Source organism: Apium graveolens, chromosome 2, assembly GCF_009905375.1.
Source record: "Apium graveolens cultivar Ventura chromosome 2, ASM990537v1, whole genome shotgun sequence".
NCBI classification, from domain to species: domain Eukaryota; kingdom Viridiplantae; phylum Streptophyta; class Magnoliopsida; order Apiales; family Apiaceae; genus Apium; species Apium graveolens.
In genome coordinates this window covers 13534237-13550281 of record NC_133648.1, presented here as the reverse complement: position 1 = coordinate 13550281, position 16045 = coordinate 13534237, and the positions used below count along the sequence as shown (strand labels likewise).

The following is a 16045-nucleotide window of genomic DNA, read 5'->3' as shown; positions in this document are numbered from 1 at the left end:
ATGTGATGTGACCCACACTTTCCAATTTCTATCAACTTATTTTATTTCTATAAAAACTTATCTCATATTCTCATGCTTTATTTATGCAAATTCCTACCCAAGCTTTTCTGATTGATTATGCAAATTCCTACCCAAGCTTTTCTGATTGATCTTCAAAATTTTATAAAATAATTTAATTCGTGATTTAGTAAATAATATCTTCAACCTCAACTATTGAAAATTTAAAGTTTTTTTTATCAAATGCTTTTATGTTTCGATTTCGCCAAACTGTAGCTCATAATTTTTGTAGATCTATTGTTAAATTGTTGATCACCGCTAAAATTTATTAGAATATATACTTGGCGAAAAATTGAGATATACACCAGTCCAAGATTCTATAAAAAGAATGTTTTTTTTAAAAGAATCTAGTTCTGTTTTCTTTATTGAATTTAAAAGGTTATGGTTTTTTATTAAGTCAATAATGCACTTAACTGTAGTTCTTGTCCTTCAGACACATTTCCACACCAAAGTCTGAAACTGTTGTTTAAAAAAACACATGGGTTTTTTTTGTGGCTTCCTTAAATTTCTTAAATTGTTATGAACTGCTAAGTTCATGAATGATGTCACCTGTATCACTTACCCTTTTGATTTTGGTTCTTCACAACACTTTGGTTTGCTGTAGAAGACCTGATGCTGTAAATGTTGGAGCTGTCTTGAGCTATGATACAGTCATTGGGAAGGCTGCAAAGGTAGCCATGGAAATGGCTGTTGATGATGTTAATAAAGATCCAACAATTCTCAATGGGACTCAGTTTAAGTTGATTATGGAGGACTCTAATTGTAGTGTTTTCTTGGGTTCTGTGAAAGGTAATCCACTACTTTTTCTTGTTCTTTCTCTTTTTTGTTGAACATTTTGGTTATGATTTCATGGCTAATAATTTTAGGTGTATATATGTATATGTTATATGTATTAAGTGCATAGGAACATGAGTTCGACAGATGATTGTTACAGTATACTTATCATGTTCACTTTGTTAATAAGTGCGGTAAATGCGGTAAGATATGCTGTAACAATCATCGGACCCTCGAAATATTATATGATTCTATAGCTACATATAAATTACCTGAGGCCATAATGCTATAGATTATTATTTTGTTGTTTTTAACAGCTTCTTTCATCCATCACTCTGGTTCTGCATATTCTGAGTGTAAAGTTACTGTTCATTTGCAGCAAAGAAACGTTTTTCTTGTTATTTTAAAAAATAGAAAGCAGAACTTTTTTGTTTATAGTGAGAACCAAAGACTAATACTAGAGTCTATTAATCCACTTCATATAGCAATAAAATAAAGAGGTTTATTGTCCTACATTAGACTTGTTTTACTTTATGATAACGAGAAACATATGTTATTCGAAAAATATTAAATGTGAAATCAAACAGGCGAAAGTCTACTTGCCCCTTTGCAGTTTTCAGGTCCTTTGTGACTTGTGAGTGCTCCTATGACTAAACTTTAGTACAGTGGTGGCACCAAGTCAGCTAAACATTGAACTTACTGTACTTAGTCACTATGTAAGTTGGCCGAGAAACCTTAACAAAAAGGCCTTAAACATTGTAAATGTGTAACATGTGCTAGTACTTTCTTGTAAACATAATTGAACAGTTAACAATTTATAATTTGCATTTTGTCCACGAACGAAAGCATACAAGTGATGCATGTACATTCATTCTCACCAACGGTGTAGTGTAATTGCATTTACGTTGCCAGCATTTCAGGTGATTGATAGAGAAGTAGTTGCAGTTCTTGGCCCACAGTCTTCTGCAGTAGCTCACATGATATCTCAGATTTCTACAGCACTCCAAGTTCCTCTTATCTCATTTTCTGCCACTGATCCGACTTTATCTTCCCTCCAGTTCCCTTACTTCTTACGTGCAACACAAAGTGACATGTACCAAATGGTTGCAATGGCTGATTTGATCCAATCTTACAGGTGGAAAGAAGTTATTGCTATCTATGTTGATGATGATTACGGTAGGAATTGTGTAACTGTTTTAGGTGATGAGCTTCAGAAGAGAAAAGCAAAGATTCATTACAAGCTAGCATTGCCCTCTCAATATGATCTCAATGATATCACAGATGTCCTAAATAGCTCTAAACCACTTGGTCCACGGGTTTATGTGGTTCATCTTAATCCTGACCCAATGTTTAGAATCTTTAATATAGCTGAAAAGCTTCATATGATGACTAAGGATTATGTGTGGCTAACAACAGATTGGCTTTGTACCACTTTAGGTTCCTTGTCCCCAAAAAATAGAGTCCCTCTGAAAATGCTCCAAGGTGTAGTAGGTCTTCGTCAATACACACCTGAGAAAACCATGGAAAAGGCATTTCAATCACGATGGATAAAAATGCAGGATGATGGATTGATATCCTCGGAGTTTAATTTTTATGGAATGTATGCTTATGATACAGTATGGACGGTGGCACATTCTATCAATAAATTTTTGGATGAGGGAAACAATATTACATTTGCTGTCAGTGATAAGCTAAAAGATGTGAAAGAAAGTGAGATACAGCTGGGAAAGCTTAAAACCTTTGAAAGAGGAGATAATCTGCGTAAGATACTATTAGAGACAAACTTCACTGGTTTGACAGGAAAAGTTGAGTTTAATTCCGACAGGAATTTAGTGCCCTGCAGTTACGAAATCATTAATATTGTGCAAGTGCATATCCGTAATGTCGGTTATTGGTCTAACACTACGGGTGTCTCCATATTACCTCCAGAATTTGTGAAACCTGAAAACACTAGCTTTTCCAGTTGGGATCAGAAACTTGGAAATGTTACCTGGCCTGGCGGAAAGAAAGAAAGGCCAAGAGGGTGGGTAATAGGGGATGATGAGAGGCCGTTGAAAATTGGAGTTCCTAAAAGAGCAAGTTTTGTTGACTTTGTAACTGAATTGGAAAACCACACTGTACAAGGATATTGCATAGATGTGTTTCGTGAAGTACTAAAGTTAGTCCCATATGATCTTCCTTTCAACTTTGTGCCTTATGGAGCTGGTTTGGTTAATCCCCATTATGATGATATTGTGAGATTGGTCGCAAGTGAAGTAAGACATTTAGGTTTCCTTTCATTACATTTATTTTTTATGGCTTTAGGATTGCCTACTGAAATACAAGTATAAGACTTAAGTAGTATGCCGCCGATGACTTTTCAGGGTCCACATGTATATATAGAATAAGACTTATAAATAGTATTCCGAGGACTCTACACGGTTCACGTGTACATAAAACTTATTTGCATCATCAAAATACCATTTTCTTCCTTTCACGGATTTGCTTTCCAGTATTCCATTGTAAAATGATCATAACCAACTAGACATATTTTATATACTAAAGTTGGAGTTCTGCTGTCAGGTTTATGATGCAGCAGTTGGAGATATTGCTATCGTTACAAACAGGACAAAGATTGTTGACTTTACTCAGCCATACATTTCCACCGGACTTGTAATTGTAGCTCCCATCCGAAATTCAGACTCAAGTGCATGGGTCTTTCTTAAACCTTTTACATGGGAGATGTGGGCTGTAACTGCAGCTTCCTTTGTGATAATTGCTGTTGTTATCTGGATACTCGAACATCGTGTTAATGATGATTTCCGTGGTCCTCCAAAGAGACAGATTATAACAATGTTTCTGTTAGTCCTTTTCTTCTTATTTGTGATTTTTCATCTGAATCAGTTTCCATTTGCATTTTTCGTTTCCAAATATATACTGCACCTCTATTGGAGTACTCATCCCGTGTTCAAATGATTATCTTTATGATTTTTGGAATGATGGATGCACAATAGATCCACTGCAAACTGTTTCACAATTTTTATGCTTCAGAAATCTAGGAAATCCATTGATACAAAGGTTTTTAACCAGGAACGGTTTTTTTATGCAGGTTCAGCATGTCGACGCTATTCAAGACTAACCGTAAGTGAAAAGTATCTTCATCTTTAGTTATATGATTATATAAAGTGGATAGGAAAACCAGCTAAAGCGCCATTAGCCTTTATATTTTTTTCTTGATTCTGGCAATTTAAGGAGAGTGGATGGACACAGCCTATTGCGACTAAAATTTCACTGTATTATAAATAAAGTGCCAATTGCAAATCGTGATTAATTGTAACTTGAGTTTATATATATAATTGGTCAGTCTTTTGTGGCACGTCAACAAATCTGACTGTTTTGTTTCAATTTCTAACCAAAGTTCACCTGCAGTAAAAGAATTGTGACATTATCTATCGAAAAGATAATTGATACTACTGTATTCTATAAATATAATAATAACTGATGTGTAGTTTTATTTTTTTATTTTTTGGTAAACTGATGTGTAGTTTTATTGTTTCTTTTGTGATGGCAGAGGAAGACACAGTGAGTACACTTGGAAAGATGGTAATGGTAGTCTGGCTTTTTTTGTTGATGGTGATCACTTCTAGCTATACAGCAAGCTTGACATCAATCCTAACAGTCCAACAGCTTCCGTCATCTATAACTGGGATTGACAGTTTAATTGCAAGTAATTTGCCAATTGGTTACCAAGTTGGTTCATTTGCCTATAATTACATGACAGATAGCCTTAGTATATCTCCATCAAGACTTATTCGTTTGGATACCCCGGAAGATTATGAAAGAAGACTAAGGCAGGGGCCAAGAAATGGAGGTGTTGCAGCTATAGTAGACGAGCTTCCATATGTTGAGTTATTTCTGTCAAACCAGACTGATTTTAAAGTTGTTGGTCAGTCCTTCACAAAGAGCGGATGGGGATTTGTAAGTAACTTTTTTACCAGTATATTAGTTTAAAACATGCATATTTTTTAGCTTCAGTTTATGTTATAAAATTATTCCGGACTTCTTAATTTTTTCACATCAAAGCTTCAGTCTTTTTTAATCTCGTTGTAAATTCCATAACTGCAAAGGAATTTATATCTAGCATCTTAAAAATTCCACAAAGTTTCATGGCGAGACTCAACCTAAGCTTTCTCGAACAAAACAGGTTTTCCAGAAAGACTCTCCTCTTGCAATTGACTTGTCCACCGCCATTCTGAAGCTTGCCGAGGACGGAGGACTTCAAAAACTCCACGATAAGTGGTTCTGTAAAAAAGGTTGTGCAGTGAGTAGGCTACAAGCCGCTGAACCTAATCAGCTGAATTTCAGTAGCTTCGTGGGTTTGTACATAGTATTTGGTGCTGTTACTCTCTTAGCTTTTACCATATTCTTGTTGCGGACTATTCGTCAGTATAGCCGGTACATAAAAAAACAAATGGATCCTTCTTGTCCAGTTTCAGCAAAGACCAGCTTCTATAAGGGATTAAATGACTTCTTTGACTTCATCGATGAAAAGGAAGAAGCGATCAAACGCAGATTTAGGGGTGATCAACCTCCCCCTCAAACGATAAGCAGCAGCTCATAAGGGTAAAGTCTAAAGATGACACAATTACACAGTATACTGGTCTAGGCAAAATTTTATGTGTATATATTTCACTTTATCAACTGTAGTTCCATACTTCCATTATGAAGCAGAATTATCTTATGATAACTTTCTTTAAAGGGCTGTTCAACCTACTCTTAACACTTCATAGCTCTGTACCATTGTTCACGAGTTAAGTAGAATCATACAGGAATCGATTCGAATCGGGATTAAAACTGAAGGTATGTTCGAAACTGTTAGAATACTAATATTAATATAAGATTCCGATAAAGGCTTTCCTCTAATACCTTAAGATTTAGAGGAACTGGTTCCTTAACATAATATCAGAGCTTAAAGCTCATGCTGTCTGAGAGATCAGGTTCGAAAATTTGCTAATATTCATATTTCTTTAAGTAAAAACTTTTTTTTGGGGCGGGGGAGAGTAGTTAGTATTAGTAGCTGTGACCTGTGAGTGCTAAAATTGATTGAAATGAGCTAAATCAAATTCTAGCTACAATATAATTGCAGATGATTTCAAAAAAATCTGAGCTGAATGTATCTTTACATAGTCAACTTTGGGTTCTTATGCTAGTACATTATGAAAACTGACCATTAATGGTCTAAAAACAGTTATTGATAGTGAACTTATGTGGTTGTTGTTGTTATTGAATGGGGGTGGAGCCAGACTCTTTATTACACCAATTTAAGTGATTTTTCAAGCACTGTGCTTATCATGCGCGCCCTGAGTCCTATTTTACACGACCTCCTTTCCTGTTTTGGATGTTTCAAAAAAAAAATAACTTTTATATTTAGAATATTTATTTGAGATTATCACAACCACACATTCATATAATATGTTTATATTAAAACTTATTATTTCATTTGTGTGATTTATATTAGAATCAATTTTTAATTTCTTAAAAAATATATTATTCAAGCCAAATCACATAAAATGAGACCAAAATAATTCTAAATACCTTTACTTTATGGTGGGACAATAAAGTGATAATGTTTCATCCATTTCCTGAAATTTCATGGTAATTATACATCCAACAGGCACCTCTAAATTTGGTTCAGTCATTATCACAATATGGGGTAGATTCAAAATCAATAATTCAGGTTTTCACCATAACTATGTTTCTAGTCAAGGTCTGTTTCGCTTTAGTTTAAAGTCTTGATTTTAGTATGAGCGTTCTTACTTCTTACTGTTAAATATTCGAAAGGTCAAATATTAATCTAATAACCACGTGTTACTTATCAAGAAATAAGATTCGACAAGTGGTCCAACAAGACAAACGGGAGACCATTCAGTCATTCACACATTTGTAGCCTTGTTAAGCGTCTAGGTATCTTTTAATCATCTTCCCCATTCTCCCTTTGGAGTCTTTGGACTAGTTGTCAACCCACCATTCACTCTCCTTTCACAATACTCCAACTTGTAATATTTGTTACAAGATCGGTACATGACAAATGATTGTTGAAATATATCATGTAACGGTATTATTACACTATTAAGATGATAATGTGAAATTTTAAACTTTCTCCTCAAACGTGCCTAGAACAAAAAATCTTTTTAATATTTGCATAAATAAATATATAATTATCTAAATCATCGCAAAATAAAAAAATAAGCATGATAAAATATGTTCTTTGTATAAGCAATTTTGTAGGAGTATTATCTTAGATTAAGTGAGTTTAGGACTAAAACTCACTAATTTTAAGATGATAAAAGACAAACTGCAGTGCAATAGTAGATATTTTTATAAGTTTCAAGACTTGCAAGTACGATTCTTTTCCTACTTATCAAGATTGTTCTCACTTTTTCCAACTTTTATTCAACTGAAAAGTAGAGACACCAATGCTCACACATGTATTATCTGTGGATGGTAGTACTATTTGCAACAGTTCAAGTTTCTATCTTTAGATGAGTTCAGGTAATCTCACTTCCCCCACCATTTCCACATCTATTTGTTCTTGAAATATGTTTTGCTCTGTTTACTTAATTTTATTATGAATAAAACAAGCATGTAAGTGTGATTTTGCTGATGGAAAGTGGAAACTATGACTATTTAATGTGTACTTGAGAATTTTGAGCTTGATTCTGTTTAGTACATGTTTTTAAAAAAAATGATGTATTCCATTTTGGGTGTTACTTGCTCTAGTTTAATAGTCCATGTTGAAAATGATTTACTTATTTTAGCAGTGTATTGTACTGTGGTGTTGAATTTGATATTTTAAGTTTGATCTTTGTCTTTTACTTTAGAAGTGTGAGCAATATGATTGAGTTTTGGTTTATCTTGATTTTAACTCAGGCTTATGCTGTTAGTAGTTTCATTTTCAAGCAATGCTAAACTGATCCGAAGAATCAGTTATTCGATTGGCCGTTTTCTGAAACATGGAGAGTCATGGCATTGTCAGAGCAGTAGTTTATATACTTATGTTCAGTTTGCAAGTGCCTGTGGAAGTCATGGGTCGGAATGGTTCGTCTGTAAAATTAGACGTTGTCAATATTGGAGCCCTGTTTACGGTAAATTCAGTGATTGGTAGATCAGTGAAGCCAGCAATTATGGCTGCTGTAGATGATGTCAACTCTGATTCAGGCATTCTACAAGGAAAGCAACTGAACTTGATTATGCATGATACAAATTGCAGTGGTTTTCTAGGTACCATAGAAGGTATTTTTCTTTGGAACAAACTGCAGTTATGAACTGTTTTTTAGCTGGGCTTCTGCTGGTAAATACTAGTATTAGTATTTCAAGTTATGTTAGCTGGGCTTCTGTTGCTTGCATGAACATGTTCTGCGATAAGTGTTAATTAACATGAGCTCAGCTTGTTATTTGTTTTTTTACACTGGACAGACTTTGGGAAATGTCTGGAAATATTTGGTTGCATTTTTAGAGATAGATCAATGTTTGTTCTCTCGTTATCTAAAATTGCAACATGTATATTTGACGTTCCCTAAATTTTGATCCTTGTTTTCAAAAGTTGATGCGTTTTTCCAGTATTTGTTCATATTTGAGCTTGGATTTGTCAAGGTATTATCAATTTTTACCATAGAATTCCATAACAAGGTATACATGTAATAGGAGAAGTCATATTTGCATAGTACTTTCAATGTGGAGCATTGTAGGTATTGTGTTCGAGCAGAAGTCCAAAGCTAGTGACTTCACTGGCTTGCTGCATTCTGTAATTCTGGATAACCATCATTTACTTGTTAAACAGTTCCTGATGCAGAAACAAAATTTAGATGTAATAATTTGTCAAAATTGGAAAATTTATTGGATGAGAACTTAAAGGTTGAGGGACCTTTAGTTTACTTGAGGCATTAATAATAATAACCTTTTAAAGTTTTGTTAAACATTCTACACTCACTCTCACTGAGAAAAGTGAATCGTATTTAGAGTATAGTAATTACCAATTAATCAACTATAAATCTTTTCACTAAAATAGCCTAAAATCTTGAAATCCCCTTGAAAGTCCAAACACATCATCTCTGGTAAACATTGCAGTATGTATCTTTATTTCCCATAATATGCATATAACAGAAGAGGTCTTTAGTGTGCATTCTTAATCATGCAGCTTTGCAACTGATGGTGAACGACGTGGTTGCTGCAATCGGTCCACAGTCATCGGGGATAGCTCATGTTATATCTCATGTCGTGAATGAACTTCATGTACCTCTGCTCTCGTTTGGAGCTACAGACCCCACTCTTTCTGCCTTACAATTTCCATATTTCCTCCGTACCATACCAAGCGATTATTTTCAGATGCAGGCTGTAGCTGATCTAGTTGAATTCTATAAATGGAGAGAAGTAATAGCTATCTTTGTTGATGACAACTATGGTAGGAGTGGAATTTCCGCACTGGGTGATGCACTTGCTAAGAATCGTGCCTCGATTTCTTACAAGGCTGCCTTTACTCCTGGAGCCCCTACAAGCGACATCAATGATTTGTTAGTTCGGGTAGATCTGATGGAGTCTCGGGTGTATGTTGTACATGTAAATCCCGACACAGGTCTCAGAGTATTTGATGTAGCAAAGCATCTTGGAATGATGTCAAATGGCTATGTATGGATTGCTACAGATTGGCTTTGTTCTGTTATGGATTCATCAGAAACAATGGATCCTGAGAAAATGGATCTTTTGCAGGGAGTTGTTGCACTTCGCCATTACACCCCAGATACTGATCTTAAAAAAAGCTTTTCAAATAGGTGGAAACAGATCAAAGATAAGGAATCTTTGAACTTCAACTCCTATGCACTTTATGCTTACGATTCTGTTTGGTTACTTGCCCGTGCACTTGATGTTTTTCTTAGTGAAGGTGAAAATATCTCATTTTCCTTTGACCCCAAGTTGAAGGACATGAAAGGGAGTAGTTTACATTTGTCAACACTTCGTAGATTTGATCAAGGAGATAAATTACTCAAGATACTAACTACAATGAACTTCACAGGGCGAAGTGGTCAGATTAAATATGATCTAGAGAGGAATCTGATTCATCCAGCGTATGAAATCTTAAACATAGGTGGAACAGGTTCACGCAGAATAGGTTACTGGTCAAATCATTCTGGTCTTGCAGTCACAACTCCCGAAACTTCATACATGAAGCATGCAAATGAATCTGCTAAAGATCAGCATTTATATGATGTGATATGGCCTGGTGAAACTATTAAAGTTCCTCGAGGATGGGTGTTCCCTAACAATGGGAAGCCTTTGCAAATTGCAGTGCCTTATCGGGTAACTTACAAAGAATTTGTTACAAAAGACAAAGGTCCTGTTGGGGTGAAAGGATACTGTATTGATGTCTTTGAAGCTGCAGTGGACCTATTGCCTTATCCAGTCCCTCGCACATATATACTATATGGAAATGGTCAAAGAAACCCTAGCTTCAGTAATCTTGTTTATGATGTTTCACAACATGTGAGTTTCTAACTTCAGGTTTTCAATTTTACTCCACAGAAAACACATGAGTTGAGTGGTCTTAGTCAGGTACTGTAACCAGTCTTGTAACATATGCACAATTAATAACAATCCTTGACACCAACTTCCTTGAACCATCTTCAAAAAAGGGAAAAAAAGCTAGAAATTGTATATGCATAAAACACACCGAGCCTTTTTGTAGTGATCTTAGAAATTTTTATATGCATATTGGAGCGAATGACGAAGTGCAATCCATAATCTCTGTCTCAGTAGATTGTTCGAACTATCTGTTATTCTGATGTCATTTTCATTATGCTCCTTTGCTTATGCCTTTTTATTCTTCCTTCCTGAGGTTTTGAACCTTTATATTGTTAAATTGGGGTTTGATATGATTTTTTTTCATCTTTCAGATTTTCTCATTGTGTAATTTGTTCTATTTATTATTGTGGTGCTCAACATCTAGTTGTTTCATGTGCCAGAAATTTGATGCAGCCGTGGGGGATGTTACCATAGTCACCAATCGGACAAGAATTGTGGACTTCACACAGCCTTTCATGGAATCTGGACTCGTTGTGGTTGTTCCGGTTAAAAAAGTAAAATCTTCTGCTTGGGCCTTTCTTAAACCATTTAGTTGGGCAATGTGGTGTGTCACTGGTGTTTTCTTTCTTTTGGTTGGATCTGTTGTTTGGATTCTTGAGCATCGGACAAACGAAGAATTTCGTGGTTCCCCAAGGCAACAACTTATTACGGTCTTCTGGTTAGTGGTGTCCTTATTGTCCATTTATGTTAGGCAGACACTATATGACAACTAGTTTGGTTCAGCAAAATGATTCAGTATTCATTGTTGCAGGTTTAGTTTCTCAACAATGTTTTTTGCTCACAGTAAGTACCACATACCAATTGCCAACCCGATGATCTTAATCGTAATGATATCTTAAGCTGTTGGAAATATTCATGCTTGATGTTGTTAATTTCTTCCTTGCTCGGAACCAATGCAGGAGAGAACACTGTAAGCACTTTGGGGCGTCTGGTGCTTATCTTATGGCTCTTTGTTGTTTTGATTATCAATTCGAGCTACACAGCTAGTTTGACATCAATCCTCACAGTGCAGCAATTGTCATCACAGATTGAAGGGATAGACAGTTTGGTCACAAATAATGTACCAATCGGAGTTCAAGATGGATCATTTGCATTAAATTATCTGATCGATGAGCTCCATATAGCTGTCTCGAGGATCAAAATTCTGAAAACCCAGGATGATTATATTAAGGAGCTTTCTAAAGGTTCTAAAGGTGGCGGTATATCTGCCATTGTTGATGAGCTTCCTTATATTCAGCTTTTCTTGTCCAAGGTCAATTGCGAGTTCAAGATAGTGGGACAGGAATTTACAAGAAGTGGATGGGGATTTGTAAGTACATTATCTTTACATCTTACTAGCTGAGCCTAATTAAACTTTACATACAAGATCGCGCAGATAAAGCACTAATAAGATATTTACAAACATCTAAACGAAGCATATTGGGACATAGAGCTGAACTATTATAATGTAGTGCTTGTTAAATATTATTTAAGGTGGGAGTTAACATTTGCATTGCACATTGCCTCAGGCGTTCCAGAGGGACTCTCCTCTTGCAGTTGACTTATCAACCGCAATCCTTCAACTGTCAGAAAATGGTGATCTACAAAGAATCCATGACAAATGGCTACCAAAAGATACATGCTCTGCGCAAAGCAACCAAATAGATGACAACCGGCTCTCCCTCAACAGCTTCTGGGGTTTATTCCTCATTTGTGGCATTGCCTGCTTTGTTTCTCTGACATTATTTTTCTTTAGAGTTTACTGTCAATACCGTCGATATACCCCAGAACACGATGATATATTAGAGGACCCTGAATCTGTAGGTTGTAGTAAGAGAACCTCTAGTGGTACTAGCTTCAAGGAGTTTGTCGACAAGAAAGAGGCCGAGATTAAGGATATGCTTAAGCGAAAGAGCGGCAATAGCAGGCATGGTGATAGCAACGGCAAGCAGCAAACCACCCAAGTTTCAGACGTGCAACTAAGCCCACCTTCCCCAAATTTGATTAGTACTAGACAGTGATGTTTTTTTAAATTGCATGCTCCTGCTCTATGTAATTCATTAACACATACAGTACAAGCCTTTAATAGATTTAAGAGTTATTTGCAAAATGCATCCCCGTGGTTTGACCAAAATGCATTTTTTTACCTATACTTTAGATAACTGCACTTTGCATCCCCTTACTATTTCGGCGCGACAAATTGCACCCTTTTCGTTAATTTTGTTAAAATTTTCAGGGGTATTTTAGGAAATGTAAATATTAAATTATTTTCAGATCTTTATTTAAGGTTTATAACCCTCTAAACAATACATTCTGAAAAAATTTAAAGAACGGAAGTTGTAGAGAATAAAAAGATCTTCTCGAAATAAAAAGGTTCAAAATTGAAATATTTTTTTTATAATTTTTTTTAATAAATTCAATAAGTATATATTTTATTTAATTTTGGCTTCGTAAATTTTTTGATAATTTTGAATGTTATTGTTTTGAAATTTTTTTTTCGTTCTCTATAATTATCGTTCTTTAAATTTTTTCGAAAATTATCATTTAGAGGGTCAAAAAACTTAAATAATGATCTAATTATAATTAAATATTTTAATTTTCTAAAATGCCCCTGAGAATTTTAACAAATTTAACGAAAATGGTGCAATTTGTTGCGCCGAAATAGTAAGGGGATGCAAAATGCAGTTATCTAAAGTACAGGTAAAAACATGCATTTTGGTCAAACCACGGGGATGCATTTTGCAAATAACTCTAGATTTAAACCATTATATACCAACATTTAAGTTTGTGAGAATGTAGGATGAAATTATTTGTAAAAGAATGATTAATGAAATATAATAGATTGCTCCTTCATTAAATGTATTTTTTTTTCTAACCTTATATTCCCTATGATCTTGATAACCAAAATTTTACTTGACTAACGTCCTATTGAAAATTGCTTTTGTTGATTAGCATAAAAATCATGCTGGGATCCTAAGATTTTAAATTGACGAATTACTTGATGAAGCTTAATTTAGGGAGTGGACTTGGGTTCGAGCTCTCCTTACGTTACCTAACAGTTTGTATATAAGCGGAAGCAAAGTTTTGTGATCTAGAAAAGGAACAGGCAGGTGGAAGCATTAGGTAGTAACCAAAATGCTGGTGGTCTTTCAGACCATAAGAAAATGAATATTGGCCCCACAAATACCGGTTAACTGTCCCCGTTATGCGGTTGTTAGCTTTCACTTCTTTTCATTGATTATTTCTAAAAATACCCCATAACACATTTGCAGATTTGTCTAGTTTCCAGTTTCTTCCCTTTTCTTTACTAGTACATGTATATATAATTTTAGTAGTGTAATAACAATAGGATAAATAAATGAGTCCGATTAGCAGAAGAAAAATTCGTCTAAAAACGAAGACAATTCTGTTGCGAATGATTGCATTGAAAAAATGTGTTACATCTAGTTGGAAACGAGTTATAGGTTGTTTGATGCAATTTTCTGCTCATAATAATCATCATAATAGTGACAATAATAATAATAATCATCATCATCACCTCAAAACTTATTCGTCTCCTGCTTCTTCTTCTCCTCCTCCTTCCATCAATGGGGCTATGTCACCGAGTTCTGAAGATGATGCTGATTTAGTCTCCATTAAAGTATGTATCTTGGGTGATCCCAAGATTGGCAAAACCAGCTTCTTGGTAAGTCAATTGTACTTATGTTTGTTTAGATTATTTCATGTTATGTATTTGTTTTCTTGAAAGTTAACTGAAATCTTGTATGATGTTCATTTGTTTTTGAAGACGAAATATGTAGGAAGAGAAAAAGAAGAAGGGAAAGGATTGAACCAGATGGATAAGATAATGTACGTTAGTGAAGTTCGGATTGCATTTAGTATCTGCGAAGTGCAAGGTAATGTTCCATTTCATTTTTGTGATCTGGTCTTTTGGTTTGGATACAAGTTATAAAGGTATTTCTCGGTTTGGTTGGAATGGATGTAATGAAAATTAAAACGGACTATTTCTACGATGAGAATTAGTATAATATGACATAAGATTAGGGGACATTTTTTTCTTGAACAACTTAAAATTTTAGAAAACTTGGTAACTTAATAATAAATACAATATGACATTAATCTTGATCAACAGTACAAATTTCATTTTATTCCCATCAACTTAATTTTGGATGCCCGATTTTTGATATAAAATTTATTTTAGAACTAAATGAAATTGTTAACTTGTAAGTTTAAACCTGATTACATTGTTCTGTAGGAACTGATAATTCACAGAATCACCTTCAACTTGCTTGCAAGGAATCTGTTGCAATGTTGTTCATGTTCGATCTAACTAGTCGGTGTACATTAAATAGGTTTGTTCAATACTTCAAACATATCAGCAATCTCTTCTCCATATTTGTATGATCGGAATATCCTTTTGTTATCTTCGACTTGACTGTTTTCTATTTTTTTCAGTGTCATCAACTGGTATAAAGAAGCTCGAAAATGGAACCAGGTAAAAGTTACATATATCTGTTTCTTGTCCAAGTTCTTTGTTTATGCATATTCCTACTTCTGAACCACTTGTTTTAAGCATAGATATAGATTTATCTTACAAGTAAAGTGTATCTGCAGAGCGCAATGCCAGTACTAGTCGGAACCAAATTCGATGATTTTGTCCAGTTACCACTAGATCTGCAATGGACAATCGCCAATCAAGTAATCAACACAAAAAAAGAAAATATTGTGTTATATTTCATTGTATATAATGTGTCCTGACACAATGTTGTAATCATGAATAGGCAAGAGGATATGCAAAGGCGCTGAATGCAACACTATTCTTCTCAAGTGCAAACTACAACATAAACGTGAATAAGATATTCAAGTTCATTGCTGCCAAGCTCTTCAACTTACCCTGGTCCATAAAGCGTAATTTGACCATTGGAGAGCCTATTATCGATTTCTAGTCTACACCCTCCCTCCCATAGTCCCATATGTATATTCATTTTAGGAATCATATATCGTCAACCAGTTTGTTCGGAGGCTCAACCTCATAGTCCAAGCTTGAGTTGTTCTTTTCAGTTTTTTTTTGATTTCTAGAATTATAGTGGAGCAGAGAGATAAGCACCTGGCTTCGTTTTCATATAATAAAATGACTACTTTTGAATATACTAGTGATTTAATACGATTTTATTATATATCAACTACAACAATATACCTTATATTTATGCCTTATTATTAAATAATAATATATTTGAATTATAATGAGAAGGGAAAGTAAATGATGAGAGAAGAGATATGTATAAAAAGGGAGGGAAATAATTTTTTAATTGAAATAATTGAGATATGGCATGCTTAGTGGTGCCTTAAAAATGAGGCACCTCAAATTTTAACTTAGGACAAGTTTTTAGGGCACTCTTGGACTTAAGCAAAATTATAAAATTATAGATAGAGTTTCTCATAAAACATAGACTTAAGCAAAATCAAGAGCGTGTGTAAAATGAAACAAACCAAAAGTAATTCAAAATATGTTGTGAAAAATCACTTCCTTCAAATTTTTATCCAAATTCAAATTCAAAAAAATGGTGAAGAAATAAGTCTTAGCTGAAAAAAACTTATAATGCCGTCGAACTCTATGATA

At 34.6% G+C, this 16045-nt stretch overlaps 3 protein-coding genes across 5 annotated transcripts; all 3 read left to right on the top strand.

Annotated features, from left to right (window-relative positions):
* Window positions 1-458: 458 nt before the first annotated feature.
* LOC141706996 (glutamate receptor 3.7) lies at window positions 459-5669 on the top strand. 2 transcript variants are annotated; one of them, XM_074509931.1, is made up of 6 exons: window positions 459-846; window positions 1744-3086; window positions 3394-3671; window positions 3920-3951; window positions 4382-4788; window positions 5015-5669. In XM_074509931.1, the coding sequence occupies exons 1-6, from the start codon at window positions 597-599 to the stop codon at window positions 5429-5431; spliced, it is 2727 nt and encodes a 908-aa protein (XP_074366032.1). In that variant the 5' UTR covers window positions 459-596; the 3' UTR covers window positions 5432-5669. The 2 variants fall into 2 exon arrangements, with proteins under 2 accessions (XP_074366032.1, XP_074366033.1); XM_074509932.1 differs by having other exon boundaries at window positions 710-846; window positions 1752-3086.
* A 1440-nt stretch (window positions 5670-7109) lies between these two features.
* On the top strand, window positions 7110-12535 carry LOC141706994 (glutamate receptor 3.5-like). 2 transcript variants are annotated; one of them, XM_074509929.1, is made up of 7 exons: window positions 7110-7362; window positions 7758-8103; window positions 9008-10347; window positions 10827-11104; window positions 11198-11229; window positions 11346-11755; window positions 11955-12535. In XM_074509929.1, the coding sequence occupies exons 2-7, from the start codon at window positions 7824-7826 to the stop codon at window positions 12444-12446; spliced, it is 2832 nt and encodes a 943-aa protein (XP_074366030.1). In that variant the 5' UTR covers window positions 7110-7362; window positions 7758-7823; the 3' UTR covers window positions 12447-12535. The 2 variants fall into 2 exon arrangements, with proteins under 2 accessions (XP_074366030.1, XP_074366029.1); XM_074509928.1 differs by having other exon boundaries at window positions 7741-8103.
* Window positions 12536-13685: 1150 nt separating this feature from the next.
* On the top strand, window positions 13686-15602 carry LOC141706995 (septum-promoting GTP-binding protein 1-like). The gene is made up of 6 exons (XM_074509930.1): window positions 13686-14110; window positions 14213-14321; window positions 14681-14777; window positions 14881-14920; window positions 15040-15123; window positions 15207-15602. The coding sequence occupies exons 1-6, from the start codon at window positions 13784-13786 to the stop codon at window positions 15369-15371; spliced, it is 822 nt and encodes a 273-aa protein (XP_074366031.1). The 5' UTR covers window positions 13686-13783; the 3' UTR covers window positions 15372-15602.
* Window positions 15603-16045: the final 443 nt, after the last annotated feature.